This window comes from Monodelphis domestica, chromosome 6 (genome assembly GCF_027887165.1).
Source record: "Monodelphis domestica isolate mMonDom1 chromosome 6, mMonDom1.pri, whole genome shotgun sequence".
NCBI lineage: Eukaryota > Metazoa > Chordata > Mammalia > Didelphimorphia > Didelphidae > Monodelphis > Monodelphis domestica.
Window position 1 is genome coordinate 210764333 of NC_077232.1, and position 17004 is coordinate 210781336.

Here is a 17004-nt window from a genome sequence, read left to right on the forward strand (position 1 = left end):
CACAGGGTTGGAAACAAGTATAGAGCCAAAATTGGGTCTCACTAGAGTGGGTAGTGTGGATTGAGTAATATTATAAAGTTAGATAGGATGGGCAAAGTGATTGTGGAAGACCTTGAAAGTCACCTAAAGAAATTTAGGCTTGATAAAACAGGCATTAAGAAGAAAATTTTTTTCCTTCAATAGTATGATAAATTGGTAAAAGGAAAACCTGAAGAAGTATTTAAAGTGGCTACTATGAAGAGGGCTCGGACTAGATTGTATATAGTGGCAGTCGGTGGATGGGGGAGTGGGGTGGGGAGATAATGAGTGGATGCAAGAAGTTTTTTGAAGGACCTGCTGATTTTACTGTTTGGTTTATAGATACAGGAAAGTTAGAATGAGGAATTGATTTGGTGGCTTAGTGAGAAAAGAGCACCATCAATTTGGAGTTAGGGAAATTATATGACTTTGCCTTGTAATCTTGGGAAAAATGGTTTACCTCTCTCAGCCTCTTTCCACCTCTGCAAAATGAGGAATTTGGATGAGGCAATCTCTAGGGTCTCCTTTGAATCTAAATTCTATGATTTTTTGATGAGTTTAGTTAAGTACGTGATATAACAGTGGGTCATTGAAATCATAAGCCCATTATGTAGTTGTAGCCCATCATTAGAGATCTCAGGACAAGACTAGAGACAATAGATTTGGGAATAATGTATATAGAAGTGATCATTGAAGCCATGGGAACAAATTCTCTTTCTAGATCTGAACTAATTATTAGACAGAATACTAAGGTCAATTTCAGCCTCTATGACAAGTGTGATTAGTATGTCACGGGGGAGGGGGGTGAAATAGTTGTCATGGTTTTCCAGTCTTGACAAAAATAAAAGTAGAGTTTCATAAGTGCACAAGTGTAACATGTAATTTCATACTGAAACCATCGCAACTTCAAAGACAAAATCACTTTAATGGGGCTTTTGGGACTTTACAAGAGGCAAAGTTAAAAAAAAAATATTACTGATAGTAATTGTGATGATTCTGCCAGAGGTATGTTTTTAATTCCTTGTCTTTCAGCTTCACTGAAGCGGTTTTGTGCTACTTTTTTTTCAGTGATTTGGTCTTATTAATTATAAATAGTTGATATGTAACCTCACTCTTTACTTACTTTAGAGAAAAATAATCTAATAATGGTATGCTAACAGATCCTATTCTTATCTGATTAGTATTTATCTTTACAGGTGGTGTGACAAGAATGACTGTATCTCTCGTGGTTATTGTTTTTGAGCTTACTGGTGGCCTGGAATATATTGTGCCCCTCATGGCTGCAGTAATGACCAGTAAGTGGGTAGGTGATGCCTTTGGCAGGGAAGGCATTTATGAAGCACACATCCGATTGAATGGATATCCTTTCTTGGATGCGAAGGAAGAATTCACCCATACAACACTAGCAGCTGATGTCATGAGACCTCGAAGAAGTGATCCACCTCTAGCTGTCCTGACACAAGATAACATGACAGTGGATGACATAGAAAATATGATCAACGAGACCAGCTATAATGGTTTTCCTGTCATAATGTCAAAAGAATCTCAGAGACTAGTGGGATTTGCCCTCAGAAGGGACTTGACTATTGCAATAGGTAATACTTTTTCAATATTTTAAGGCTGTTTTCTTATTTGTATTTGTTTAAAAAAGAAATAGATTGTTTTTATTTAACCACTGCCATATTGATTAACTCTAAAATCTGTTTTTTCCCCCCAAGGAAAAATGTATTCTCCCATAGGTTTTATTTCTACCAAATACAGTTTATTCTCATCAGTAATATCTATCATCAGAGATAGGAGGCAAATTTTCTTTAATAAATGGAAATAGAGTAAAACTGAGTAAGCTGATATGAATTATTCATAGTACTCTATAACTTAACCAGTAGCTCTTCTTCAGCTAGCTATATAATGCTTAAAAAAAAAATTAAATTGTTAGATAACCTAAACTCTATCCATGTCCTTTGATCTCTTTCCTTGAATTTCAAATTTATTAGGCTTTGAGCTTATGATTTAGATTTATTGCACTGACAAATAGATAGCTCAAAAAGAGGAAAATCTGATCTGATCAAATGCTGGATTGAAGATAGGTAATTTTCTAGCAACCAGCTTTTTTGTGTCTTGGGGAAAGAGAAATATGGAAGATTTTGTTTCAGGTTCTAGTCCTGATTCATTTGTCCCTAGGTAGTCTTAGAGTACCCCAAAGTATGGCTTAAGAAATAGAACTTGGTGACTGGATCAAATAATGGTCTTTGTACTCAAACTTGGAGAGTTTGTTTGTATGATGAAAATTTCCCTTGGTTTTTTAGATAAAAATCTCTATTTTCATAGAAGTACATCCACTGACTCCCTTTCTTCAGGTATTAATGATAGCCAAAGGAAAGTAAAAGAAGTGACAAAATTAGTGTAATTGTAAATAAGAATAGAAGCTATTGATTAAGTGGAGGGGATGTATGCCAAATAGGTTAAAGAACATAAGTTGATGTTTTTAGAAAATGAAATACAAGTGATCAAAAACTGTATTGAAAATGTTCCAAGTTATTAATAAGAAAAACAAAAATGAAAACAACTGAGATTTTACCCTATCCATAGCAAATTGGCAAAGATGATAAAAGACAGACATAATTGATAATAGATGTACTATGGAAAGACTGATGAGTTGCTGGTGAAACCATGAATTGGTCTTCTTAGTCTAGAAAACAATTTTAACCCATAGTAAAAAAGAAACTACATTCTTTCTCCCCTTTTACCCAGAGTTATAAGTTGCTGAGCTTTTATTTTACTCATGACTGGGCATTCATCCCCAAAATATCAAAGTTAGAAGGTAAATAGATATATCAAAATATTTTTAACAGCACTTTTATGGTAACAAGAAACGAAATGGAGTGACAGCCTTTCTGACGGTGGTTTCTGGAGAAAGTGTTCAGTAAATGTCATGAAATGTACTAGAAGAAATAGGAATTCAAAGGAATTTAAGATGACTTACATGAATTATAGAGCAAAGTAAACAGAATAAAGAGAACCGTATATATCATTATATATATAGTATACATCATTATCATAGTAATTTAAGAAAAACAACATGAAAAGACCTTAGAGTTCAAATCAGTTCAGTAACCTGTCTTGACTGCTGATGATGAAGGGACTGGTGATGAAGTGGGAAAAGTTGTGGAGTCTAGGTGTCTAATGCCTATGGTTAGACTTGATCATTAGGTATTTGTTTTCTTTCCATGAACTTTTTCATTACAAGAGAAATTTCTATAGAAGAAAGGATAACTGGGAAATGATGGGTGTTTTTTTTTAAAGACTAATATTCCATGATGTGGCATAGGAGATAAGAAAGTTATCGGAGTCATGGAAGTGCTCAAGTTTTGCCTTTGACTGACTTTGTAACCCTGGATAAATCACTTAACCTCTCAGTGCTCAAGCAGTTCTCTTTACCTGAGATCTATGAACTTGTTTAAAGAATTTGATAACATTGTATTACTGTATTGACAATCACTATATTATGTTACATTTCACCTACTCTTTATAAAGAGTATAATGACTAGGGCCAGTTAGGTGACTCAGGGGATAGAGAGCCAGGCTTGGAGATGGGAATCCCCGGATTCAAATGTGGCCTCATACGTTTTCTCACTGTATGACCCTGGGCAAGTCCCTTGATCCCCATTGTCTACCCCTTACCACTTTTTTGCCTTAGAACCAATACAGAGTATTGATTCTAAGACGGAAGGTAAGAAATTAAAAAAAAATAAAATAAAGACTGACTGACAATTTTTTTCCCTCTTTGTATGTAAACCCTTCAGAATATCTGCTTTGTGTTTGTATTTTTCCATGAAAATGTAGCTACATATGTTGAATACAGGAAAAGTAGATTGAAGTAATGGATAGAGGATTTGTCTTAAAGCCATAAAGATCTGACCAGATCTGACATGTACTGGGTTTGTTAACTTTTGCCAATCACATTATGCCTCTTAAAGCCTGTATATCATGTTTCCCCTAGCTGGGTCATGATCCACCCACCTGAAGAGTAGTAGCATGCCCTCCCTCCTGTGATGCTGTAATAGAGGAGCCACGATTTCTTAAGGCCACTTGCTCTTTCAGAATATCCACCAATTGGGACTGCTGGGAGAAGTCTAAAGAGACTACCACTCCTTGTAAAAGAGAGTTGTCCTGACAGAATGAATCCATCTTTTATTAATTGATTGCTTGCCTCTATTAATTAACGATGGTATTCTGGCGGGGGGGGGGGGGGGGGGATGGAGGAAACTATGCTGCAGACACAATGTCAGCCTGCATTGAGAGGGAGTCCTCTCTCCTAGAAGTTCTTATATCAGTGAAAGCCCAGGTTTCTATTTGCTGTTTGAGTTATTTCATAGCCACCATTAAAAATTCACCATTAATACCTTGCTTTATAAGGCAAAGTAGAATTTAAAAAATAGTTATTAAGTAGCAGTACTCTCCACCCATCAAAATTTGACCAGCTTCTGAACTCGGTTTTTTTGTTAATCAGGAAATATATGGAGGTATGAAGAACTATGAATTTTCTTTTTAGTACTGGATATGCAGATTGCTTATATGACCAGCCTTATTCTTCACTTGTATTTTGTGGCCTCTTCTGTCTTTTCAGAAAGTGCCAGGAAAAAGCAAGAAGGTATTGTTGGCAGCTCCCGTGTTTGTTTTGCCCAGCATACCCCATCTCTTCCAGCAGAAAGTCCTCGGCCCCTGAAACTTCGAAGCATTCTAGATATGAGCCCATTCACCGTAACTGACCACACCCCCATGGAGATCGTGGTGGATATTTTCCGCAAACTGGGTCTGAGGCAGTGCCTTGTAACACACAATGGGTAAGTGTGGTACCAAGAAAGTCAAGCCACCAACTAGAACTAAAGAGACAAGGCTTTGGCCTTTTTTGTGGAGGCCACTTTGGAGGGACAAGGTTCATCTGACTTTCAGATGGAGTGTACCATGGTTTTTTCCCCTGGAATTTCATTGGTGAGCAGTCAGATTCCTGCTTACCTGGGAACATAACACAAATAGCCCAAAGTTAAGCTTGATTGAGCAGAGATGAGAATTCCTATTGTCAGGAAACATCTGGACCTAATGTTAGTCCATATAGAACATTGAAAAAACCATTTTGTTTTGACCAGTCCTTAATTTTTCCATGTTTGTCTCATAAAATTATTAGGGTTTTTATTTCAGCTTTGTTTAGCATAAGTGATGCAGGGGAGGGAGTACTTGACCAAAGAAAATTCTTGGATTAATCAAACATTTCATCTCAACCAAGATTTTACATTTCTTTTCCTGTCTTTATCGATTGCCCTACTACCTTGGGGAATCTTTTATAAAAGCCACTAATGAGAAGCAAAATTTTACTTTCCTCTTATTTTCCTAATGGCTGAATATTTGTCCGATGACTAGTCATCAAAACACCTAAACGGTTCTCAGGAGCATTGCAGATGAGAGTGCTAATATTTCTCTTTGGCCCCACACGCCTTTTGTGCACTGCTATTTTCCTGGACCAGGGCACTTCCTTTAGCCTTATCTCCTTCCCTTCCTTTCAGTGTGCATTATTACATTTCTTGACTACCTGTCCCTGCTTAGCCCTTTCTCTATTATAACCTGCCTCATCTTAATAGCATGGAAATCCAACCCAAGTCTTATAGTTTAATATGTCTAGAAAGGATCTAGGGCCTCTGGAAGATTACTGTGGGTCAGTGACACATAAAACTTGGATTTACATTCTTATAAGCATTGTAACTCTTGAGTAGACATGCAGAAAATCAGTAGTGAAAATTCAAGTGGTTAGAGGGCTATAGAGGAGAAACCGATGTACAAACTAACCTCTGAACCAGAACTAGATAAGCAAGGCATTTGTGTACCTTAGACAAGGTTTGAAAATTAGATCCTCCTTTTCATTATAAGTACTAGAACTTTGATCTTTATTAATAATCCGTGTGGTTTATAAGGAGGAAACTATGCGCCACATTACCAGAATTTTCTGACATGAAAATGTTTTTATATAGAAATATTAGTAAAAGTATCCCTTATTGTATAAGCTTTTGTAACCTATGTGGCTCCTCACCTCTCCCAACCCTAGTGCTGTTTTAACACTTTAAACTTTTTTAAAAGTTTAACACTTTAACACTTTCTGCTTTAACAGTGAGAAGTTGTTTGTAATTGTAATAGCTGGAAATATTAAACAATGCTCTTTAGGGAACATGAAAATCAGGACATACCAGGTCCTTGGAGTTGGAGAATAATGTTTTGAAGATGATGTATAGAAAATGAATTTATAGATACAAGAAGAAAATGGGTTGGAGTTCCTAAGATGTGATCAGGGAAGAAATGTTACTATGAAGTAAAGTGGTAATTGCCAAATTGTTCTGCCCCAAAATCCTGGCAACAGAAAATTGGCTCTTCAGTCAAAAAGGAAGGTCAGATAAAGAGCATTTGTGTGTGTGTGTGTGAGAGAGAGAGTGTGTGTGTGTACACCAACAGAACTTGGGTTTGATAAGCAATGCAGAATCAAACTTAGAATTCTATCTCATTTCCTGCCCGTTGTGCAACTGAAGTGTCACAGTAAAACTGGAAAGAAATTACTTGAAAGACTATCAGTTGAAATCTAGAATTTAGGATTTTTGAGTGTTGCATATACTGATTGGAAAAGAGTTATAGAGTAAGAGACTTTTTAAGCATGCCTAACTGTACTGTTCGATTTTGCTTAAAGAACAAACATACTAACTAGGGAAAGTGTTTCAGAAACTTTTTTGGCCACAAATTGATTGTAGTAGTTAGCATTTGAAGTTCTATTATGATCAGTAATTCCCATAAGTACTCTGCTTGGCATGACTACTTCACTTATATAAGTACATATTGTATTGACCATGACCTACCTCATTTAATTTTCCTTTTTCATTTGCTGGTAATTTCTGAATTAGGAAAATTGGGTTGCATTATTATATAAAACGAGAAGGTAAAAAACAAACTATGATGAGGCCTTTTCAAAAAACTAAACAACCCTGTAAGAAATCTCTCTCTCTCGCTCTCTCTGTCTCTCTCCGTGTCCCCCTCTCCTCCTTCCTTTCCTTTTCCCCCTACACACACACACAAATGCACATGCATGTGCACTTTTCCCAATTTGGTCTTTGAGAATGCTGATATGCATATGTGTTGGTGGTCGGTCTGGGGGCATTCATTTTATATATCAGACAATCATATACTTGGGGCTGAAAGAGGCCTCAGAGACCAACTAGTCTAAGCTCTTAAATTTATAGCTATTTCCTAATCCATTCCTGTGAGTTGTGTTAAGGTGTTAATGGAGCAGATATGTTTTATCTTCATCTTAGGATAGAAATGGAAAAATTAAAGAGAAGTGAATCACAGTCACAAAGCTTGGGCAGAAATTTAGTGCTTTTCCACAGCGAGGTTCCAAGTACTTATCAGTAGTTTCAGAGTTACTAGATTCTCAAGAGTTGGGAAATTATAATGGTACTTTGGATAAAACATGCAGGAAACTAGACTGTTAGTTCTGTCATCAGGAGGACAGTTACAGATGTTTTATGATACTCTTTTATTAGAAAGAGAAGACATATATTCCTTACCTGTACTTAATATGTCATTTCCCCTCCTTTGAAAAATTCATAAATCAGAATGATTTGAGAGTTTTCCCCACATTTTCATGTCTTTGATACTCCATGGCTCATTCTAATGGGTTTATTTTCTAAGAATGTTCTTTCTTGATTCACTTTTTTTAAAAAACCCGTACCTTCTGACTTAGATTCAGTACTCTGTATCAGTTCTAAGGCAGAAGACTTGTACCAAGTCACACAGCTAGGAAGTGTTTCGAGGTCAGATTTGAACCCAGGACCTCCTTGCTCTAGGCCTGGCTCTCAATTCACTGAACCAGCTAGCTGCATGAATTTAGGCTTAGTCCCTCCTGTATTGCTTTTTAGAGTATGTTGTACTCCAAAAGTCATAGAGCCAATTATCTTGAGGTTTTGCCAGACGATTGAGAACAGAAGTAATTAGGCAGTCGGAGACATTTAATTTGAATGATATAAATACTTGATTTGCAGAGTAAGCAACTGATAGGCACATAAACAATTTTTGTTTTCAAATATATATACTCGGGGACTGTGGTTAAACCCACGGAGCTACACTAGAGAAGAAAAAATTTTATATTTGTTATATTTGATGATACAAGCAGTCAGAAATTTGTTATATCCATCTGTGACAAACTAATTTCATTAGTTTTGCTTAATATTTTAATTTTTATATTTAACAGCGAATGGAATGACTTTTAGAAATCCATTTTCAGTTTGACACCATCAAAATTCTAGGATCTTACCATAGGACTTGAGTAAGAAATGATTTACACCAAATACTTGGAAGTTAATATGGTTGTCTATTAAAAACATCTTTTGAGTGTCCACTACAAATTAAATTCCAGTTGATATTAAAATCATAGCATCCTTTTTATGGTTCCAGGCCCTTTTTCTCCCTTCTGTTACTGAGGTTGCTTTAAATTGTTGCTACCTGTTTATCCTGGAAATGAGAAATCTTTTTTTCCTATTTTAAGGAAAAGAAACTATGTTAACATTTGGATTTTACTTTGAGAGGCATGTGAAATGCATATAAATCTTTTAGGCTAACTGTTTAGCTTTCTTTCCATTCATCTTGGATGTTTGCCTGTATTTCTTTTGAGTTTGGTTTGGTTTTTGACTGTTTTTAAAACATTTTGTTATTTTGTAAAGAAAGTAGCAGTTAGGAGTCTAATTTAAATGGCATTTTCATTTTTAAAAAATTTCTAATTTTTATCATTAAGAGTATTTTTGCAGTTCATGTTTTCATTTTTCTTTTTCTAATTCTTGGTCATTATGATTGGAACCTTTTTTCTTTCATTTAATTTCCTGCACAGTTATTAGCATAACATGATCTGTTTCAGGATTGTCTTGGGGATCATCACAAAGAAGAATATATTAGAGCATCTCGAGCAACTAAAGCAGCACATCGAACCCTTGGTGATTAGATATATCAGATCTCCTAATTAGACACCCTAGAAGTCAGGAAGCATGAAACTTGTGAACTGTTCAGTGCTCGCTTACCCTGATACCTGCTGAACAACCAAAATCACACTGTGCGATCAATTTGTATTTGTTCCAGACAAATTGTAATTGTAAAATAAACTTGGAAATGTATGCCATTCCATGCCTAGAAATTAAGCCACAGCTACTTCTCTCATCAAAATTGTTAGTCATGCTTATGTGGTGCAAGAAATTAAAGGTGTAAAGTGGTATTGCAGATTCTAAAGGGGATCCCTGGCAGTCATCTTGGTTTAGTGGGTACACCAGGTTTAGAAGAAGCCTGTTTAGAAATGGTTCTTCCCCAGTCAGTAATGTTCTTGTATTGAAAAAACAAGTCTATTTAATTCCTTTTTTGCTGATCTTAGCAATGTAAGGATTGCTGATCACGGCAACAGAAAAGTCCTGGGTGGTCTTTGGTCACTTATCCAACCAGAGCACAATTTGCGGGTATTTGTTAGTCATTAGTCCCATCCTGCTGTGCACCATAACCTTCCAAGTTATGTCTTTTTAAAAGGAATGAATTTTTTTTCTTTTTCTTTTTCTTTTTTTTTTTGTGAGTCAATGTATGTCCTGCCATTTCATTATTGAATTGTACCTTGATCCATATACATGCTTCCAGTATACCCCGATCCCCTCCTGAGGTCAAACGCACTTTTGTTTTTATTGGCTTCATGTCCTGGCTGTTGTGTTAATAACTAAGACCAATTTTGTTATTTCACCTTAATTATCCCTTAGAAGTTGTCTTTTCCCTGCAGTAGTCATACCTGTATTAAGTCTGTCCACCCAATTTGCTGCTTAAGCGCACAACTTATTACGTATTCCTGTTGTATGCTAATATTTCACAAGTGTTTCATGCATCCTTTTAAAAAACAACCACCAAGTACTAACCAGAATAATGTGCACAGCTGCTCATTCATTCCGCTTCTGCTTCTCCTGTGATAATAATACCTTTGAGGGTTGCATTATGCCTTGATTTTTCACTTAACTTTTAATATAAGCTAACAACAAAGATTTTCATAAAAGCACTGTAATTTAACTCTTTGACCAAAGTAAAGAAAGGCAAACATTGATGAGCACGGGAGAACCCTTGGGGTGTCAGACAAGTTTCTGGGTGGGGGGGAGGGAAAGTTCTGAAGCTTGGAAACCAAGTTCTGTAGGGACTCTTCTATGTATTTTGATCTCAAATGTATGTGCTTTCATGAAGATAGCATCTTAATATCTGGACAACCCAAAATAAATTGGGGGGTGAGTGGGAACTTGCTGACAACTTCAAAAAGGTGGGAAATAATTTGGCTATCAAAACATTTTACTATTATCTTGATGGTGTTATGAGAATCAGCCTTAATTCCAGATGGGATAGATGCCATTTTCTATTCATACTTCTGATTGTTTTGTTTTGTTCTGTTTTATCCCTCCTCTTTGGTTCCTTTTTTGTTGGCATACATTGATCAAAATTTGATTCTGTGGAAGCCAAATAAATGAGCTCTCCAGTGGGGCATGGATGTCTGTGTGTGTCTTAGTGGGAAGGAGACCACACTATTAGTGACCATCTCATTTGGGTGGGCCTCAACTCTTCTTTTCTGACTTAAAAGATGGTTGCTTGTTATTTTATTATTATTACTTTTTACAAACTCTGTGTTTGAAACACAGAAATCAGGCTGCTTGCTTTGCTCTCTACTCCTGTCAACAAAAAGGATTTGGCTACAGACTTAGCACCCCTTCTCTGCTTCTCTTTTATTTTAATAGCCATTTTCTGTTTGTCCCTTTCCAGGCGCCTCCTTGGTATTATAACAAAAAAAGATATCCTCCGTCATATGGCCCAGATGGCAAACCAAGACCCCGCTTCAATAATGTTCAACTGAATCCCATAGCCGAGGAGAGAGAGCAAATGGAAGAAGAAGTTCATTTGTTGAATAGCACAGTGCTTTAACCTGAGGGAATCTTTGGTATTTTTCTTTTTTTTTTCGAAACCAGGCAGTGTGTGAGGAGCCGGGCTTTGGCAACACAGTTTGCAAACCATACTGCTGGGATTAGGAGTTGGTTTGGGGAGGGAGAGCAGAGAGAGAAAAGAGTCACGTTCTCACTGTCCAACAAGAAGCAACAGCCTATCGACTCTATCGTTCTGCACTGGATGCGTTCTATGTCCGATCTGCCATGATAGTGCAGCATCAGCGGAGCTGGAGGGAGCTCTCCCACCTAGCCTGGAACTCTAGAATTGAAAAGACATATTCCTAGTCCCTGTTTCTGGAGGGATCACTTTGAATTGAGCCATCTTGGAGACTGCAATGTCTTCCCCTTGCACCCTTCCCCCTTTTTTAACCATTGAACTGTTGTGTTTAACTCCTGAAATGTATAGTTGTTGAAATGCATCACCTTTCTACATTCCAGAAGATGTTGATTTCTCTCTCTCCTGAGCTGTAACAAAGCCTCTTTAAAATTGGTGTGCCCTTTTGAAGCACTCCTTTCTCATATTGAGATGTACTGTGATTTTACTGAGGTTTCATCACAAGAAGGGAGTGTTTCTTGTGCCATTAAACATGTAATTTGTACATCCTTATGTGCTTGGAGCAGTACAGACACTGACAAAAGATGATCAAACAGGTATAACCTTGAATGAAGCATGTATGAAATTTGGTATGCTGTGATATCAAACAATTTAACACAAGCAAACGACTTTCAAGGTTAACTAGAATTTTTTTGGGGGGGGGCTCAGACTTCATGGATAATGTGACCTGGTCTTATGCAAACTTTTTGTATTATTGATAATACTCTGATATACTCTAATACCAACGCTGTGCAGCATTCAGAAAAAATACTGCTGCTCAGATCATAAAGAGAAGGAATTATTCTGTATAGCTGTATCTGGTATTAAGTGCATGCTAAAACACTGGACTTTTTTTTCTTGAAATTAGATCAGTCATTTTTTCTTTTCCTCAGAAACAATGGAAGATGTTCCATTGCTGATACTGAAGAAGAAAATGTAATTCATAACTTGCACTAAATGTATATTTTTTTCTTGAAATTTTACCATTCTTATTTATATTTTTATGGATTAAAATTTATTAAATACTGATCAGTTAATATCTCACTTAAATAATTTTACCTTTTTAATGTGATTTTTATAGACTAATTCAGACTCCTTTACAAATATGGAGGAATGAACAAAAGTTTACATTGGGAGTGAGGGTTTAAGAAGAGATTGTGGTTATTTTACTTTATGATCTAAAAATATGCATATTGACTTTGTCTCTCCTAACTTTCACTGCCATCACCTGGAAATCTTTTCTAGTCTGTTCCCATTCTGAAAAGTGACACTTTAACTGGAAAGCTGCAAATAATGCAAAACATTTTTTTACATACAGATAAAGACATGCTGCAGACCATTGGCCAACATTTTATTTTATGGTCCTCTGGATTTGTAATAGCAAAAATTTCAGCTGATAAAAGAGTCTTTAGGAATGAGTGAAACTGTTATTTAAAGTATTGAATAGAATTTAAAGTTTCCCATATATTCTTTGGCAGAATGGATGAACAAAAAACCAAACCAGTGGGATGGGAACCCCCAAAATATATGCCTTAATTGTGGGATAAAGTAATTTAATATACAGACAACACACAAAAAGTTAACTCACCGCCATGGGATTGACCCAGCTGTATTGTGCTGATGTGTTTTCATTGGGGAAATGAAAAATCTGTCACACTGAAACGTATTCAAAGCCTGGAGAGGTAATTATCCCAGTTCACAGGTCTAGGAACAGACCTTTCATTTTCTTTAATAGTAACCTACTTATGAGACAATGAAACCATATCAAGTAAATGCTAACTTATTTGATGCAAATGATTTCCCTCTAATTGCTTTTAAACCATGGTGGCATGCCTGCTATTGTTCAAAGAGATAATCCCTTTGTGGCTCTTTTGGACCTCTATAGTCAGCAGAACTGTTTCTGAATCATGGTTTTGCACATTTATAACCTTTTAAAAATTAGTAGACATTATCACACTGGACTGTGTGGCTGTGCTCTATTCAGCATGGTTTCTTTGGACAGCTGCCCATTTTTTAGTTAAAAGTTTTCAGGAAACACCAATTCCTGGCGTGATTGAACATGAGATCCATTTCATTTTCCAGGTTCTTTTCTGGCTTCTGCATTCCCCATCCCCCCCATCCCACCTCCCATCTTCATCAGCATCCTCCCATAATCTGGTAATTCAGGATGATTCTGTACATTAATTCTATTCCTTTGCATGAAATAAAAAAAAAAGTTGGCCATCCTGGTGTGTCTTCCTGCTGAAATAGAGGAAACGTCATGTTGCTGCTGTGGGCAGTTGTATAAGTGTGCTTGGTTGGTCTGCAGTGCTGTTTTAAGATGTTGAGAGTGGGATTCCCGTTTAAACCGAAATGATGACCATGAAATACATGTGCCTGTGCTGTTCAAGTGACTTACCAGTGTCATCATCGCAGCCTTATTCAGCTTCTTCATTTGAGCAGGGCTGGGCGGTGAGAAGGGGTGATGGCATCAGCATCTCTTTAGCTTTGGTTTGGACAATTGTTTCAATTATTGGTTCATGAAGACTGCTTAGTTTGTTCATCTGATGTTGCCTAGATATGTACTTAATATTGATCTTAATGTTTTTATTTATACTAGTGTAGTAGAGCTGCATATCATCACAGCTGTGGTGACTTGATTAGAAAACCTATTAAAATATATATATATATATATATATCAATTTTTGTTCGTTTTTAATTATATTCAGTAAGTCTTCCCACTTCATGCTTCTTCCTTATGCAGTATAGGCTTAGTGTGCCCAATTTACTGTTGCTTCCTGTGGGCCCCAAATAACAGCCTCTCAAAATAAAGTTTTCTAATTTTCAGGCGAGGAGCAACAGTGGGTATCCAGCTTCAGCAAGGATATTTTCCTGCCATTGTTTGTCTTTTAATAAGGTTTGTAAGAAGAAAGGTTAAGCTTTCACTTCTAAAACTCTTAAGATGAGCTTTTTCATTTTCACTCAGAAAAATGTAGTTAATAATGGATTTTTTTATATTGGGCCAATGTGGTAAAGTAACTGCCACTCCCAGGAAAATATTTTAGTTATAAAGACCACATTCCTTGCCCCCAAAGAAATGAACGTTTCTGAGTTATTTAGGTAGTATCCCATTCTCCAAATAGGCTTAAACACAGTTGTTTAAGTCTTAAAGAGGTGGTTTCTAGGATTTTTGCTTTTATCTAGAGTTGTACTTGGATACGAAGAATTTTTTGATTGGTTTAGTGATTGCAGTCTGCACATTTTACCTGTTATTTAGCACCGTGATGGCAGCATAACCAGTAGTATCATTTCACAGATGAAAATGGCTTGGGGAAGTTGTGGTAATATAACTAATGGCAAAAATGAAATGGAAGCTTAAAATTCATGCTAAATGAATAAGGTTTGGGGATTTGAGAATCTTAGCTTGGAGAAGAATGGGGAGGAGATGATAGGCAGTCCCAAATACTTGAAGGGCTATCATGAAGAATAGGGATTGATTTTGTTCTACTTTGTCCCAGAGATCAGAACTATAGACTGAAGTTGCAGAGGCCAATTTTTGTTCAAGTATCATGGCCATATCTCATGGCAAGCCCCTTCAGGTGGTATGGCTAACTAGTTGGCAGGGTAGGGAGGAGTGACTATTATAGAGGTTCTTATTAAGAAATTGTCCTACTTCCCAGCTGTGTGACCCTGGGCAAGTCACTTGACCACCATTGCCTAGCCCTTACCACTCTTCTGCCTTGGAGCAAAAGGTAAGGGTTTAGGTTTAAAAAAAAATTGTCCTTTTCTGAAGGCTAAATATGGGTCCTTGGGCATACCGACACCAGCTTTTGAAGCTTTCCACTGGCTAAACTTCTAGGCTATATATAACAAATTTTTACTATTTATTTACACATTTTAAAAAAACCAAGCAATTTAGCTGAATTTTATAAACTTTATTTAATCCCAGCTCTCCCATTCACTTTTCTTTCAATAACAAAAACAACAAAATCTCCATTTAATAGTTTAGTGCTCCAAACACTTGTCAAACATTTAACATCTTAAATCACTTGCTTTGTAACATCTCCCATTCATGGTGCAAGTTGGTCTACTTAACAGTTTACAATAAGAGTGCTTTTATATCATTTCCCATTCATGTTGCTAGCAGATCCACATTTTCTTTGCTTCTTTTGGCCAGATGGGCTTCAATGATCTCTGCAAACAGATTCCGCTTCAACAGCTTATAGGCAAGAGGTAGAAGCTGACCAATAACTTTGTGAAAATACTGAAAATTAGAAGAAACACATTCAGCCAAAGGGCCTGTCAATAGCAGATAAAAATTAATAACATGCTCAACTAAGATTTCTCTGAAATCACTTTACATTCCATTATAATCTCCATTACATTCAACTGGCATTTTGTTTAAGTGCGACATGTAAACAGAGGCTAAGCCATTCTTCATTTCCCAGAACAAGTGAAAATTAGAAAGGTAAAAAATGGCATTTTATATGTAAAACAGGATTTTGGTACCAGAATGTTTTAACACAAGGGAATAGGGAAGAAAATTTAGATCAGATGCCAAACTTTTTTGCCTGCAAAACTCCTATGTGCAGCTAGAACCCAATTAAAACGAAACTGGGAATTGCTGGACTGAATAAAAATACAACACATTAGTTTGCGGTATTCAATTTCAGTTTGGCACCAATGTTTCCCCTTAGATGTTCTAAAGATAAAATGAAGAGGCAGCCTGGTTTTAGAAAAATATGGTATGATTTGCATGAAATAATGGAGTGAAATGAGCAGAACCAAGAAAACATTGCATAAGGTAACAGCAATACTGTTCTAAGAGTAACTGAATGACTGTTGAGTAGATCATTCAAATTTTGATGAAAAATGCCATCTACTCCCAAATGAAAGAACTGATATTGTACAGTTTTTCACCTACACAATGTTAACCTAGTCTAACGTCGGGGAAGGAGACAACTCAAAATTTAAAAAGTTTTTTTTAAAAGATGAAATTAAAGTATTATATGAAAAACACCAAATTCTAATGCATAAAGGCATTGAGACTACTAACTGGAAAATAGCGTTACAAATTCTGAATTTTGTATCTTTAAGTTTGCGTTTTTGATTGTTTCTTTTAGGCTTGCTCTTAAATCTTTATGAAGAGCAAAGCAGATATAAGCAAATAATTTTTAAGAGTCCCAAATTCAAGGCAACAAGATTGACTGACTTTTTTTAGTTGTCATCTTAATACATTATTAAAGTAGTAAAATGTTCCCAGCTCTGCACTGACTGGATGATGGATCAGACTTGGGGTAACACTAGCCATAGGACCTTTGAGAGATTCTCAGGGTGTTTCATTTTCCCCTCGTAACAGTATGAGCAGAGCAGCATTCCTTTGATCACAATTCAGTATAAAGGATATTTTCCCCTGATTGCTTTTCATATTTTGAACATGCTTTTAATAAGGCTACAGGGTATCGAATGCTGGCCTCTAGATCAGAAAGATCTAAATACAAATGCCACCTTTCATTGATAGGTTTAGGCTAGAAGGGATCTCACAGAGGTCACCGAATCCAGAAACTGAGTGACTTGTTCTGCCTGGGTCACAGAGCTAATAAGTGCTTGGAGCACAGGTTCTTGCCTACAGCTTGCTATGTGTCTGCCTGTCATTTTCCCTCTAGAACTTCCCTAATACTAACTGGGCCAAGGAGTTTGTGACCTGCCTTGGAAGATAGCATTCTCCATTAAGAGATCCTTCACACAGGTAAAATCAGTGAAATGAAATGGCAAGCACATGTAAAAAACTAAAGAAAAGTGACTTTATAGATGACAAACTAGTAAGCAAGTATCCTAAATCTCCAGAAACTCGTTTTATAGAAAAATTAACTTGGAGGC

The 17004-nt window shown here is 36.5% G+C and overlaps 2 protein-coding genes across 9 annotated transcripts in view; one reads left to right on the forward strand and one right to left on the reverse strand.

The window, feature by feature from the left end:
• CLCN3 (chloride voltage-gated channel 3) overlaps positions 1–13368 on the forward strand; it is a 145344-nt gene extending 131976 nt beyond the window's left edge. For 4 of the 7 annotated variants that reach the window (XM_056802889.1, XM_001373293.5, XM_056802891.1 and 1 more), the window contains 4 exons: positions 1215–1613; positions 4646–4862; positions 8963–9038; positions 10873–13368. In XM_056802889.1, coding sequence (XP_056658867.1) covers positions 1215–1613; positions 4646–4862; positions 8963–9038; positions 10873–11031 — 851 coding nt within the window. In that variant the 3' untranslated portion in view covers positions 11032–13368. The remainder of the gene's footprint in view (positions 1–1214; positions 1614–4645; positions 4863–8962; positions 9039–10872) is intronic. The other 3 variants (XM_056802890.1, XM_003341402.4, XM_007496136.3) reach the window with 1 other exon arrangement.
• Positions 13369–15044: 1676 nt separating this feature from the next.
• Positions 15045–17004, reverse strand: part of LOC100021021 (histone PARylation factor 1) — a 29992-nt gene continuing 28032 nt past the window's right edge. For both annotated transcript variants that reach the window (XM_007496125.2, XM_001373274.5), the window contains exon 8: positions 15045–15388. In XM_007496125.2, coding sequence (XP_007496187.1) covers positions 15257–15388 — 132 coding nt within the window. In that variant the 3' untranslated portion in view covers positions 15045–15256. The remainder of the gene's footprint in view (positions 15389–17004) is intronic.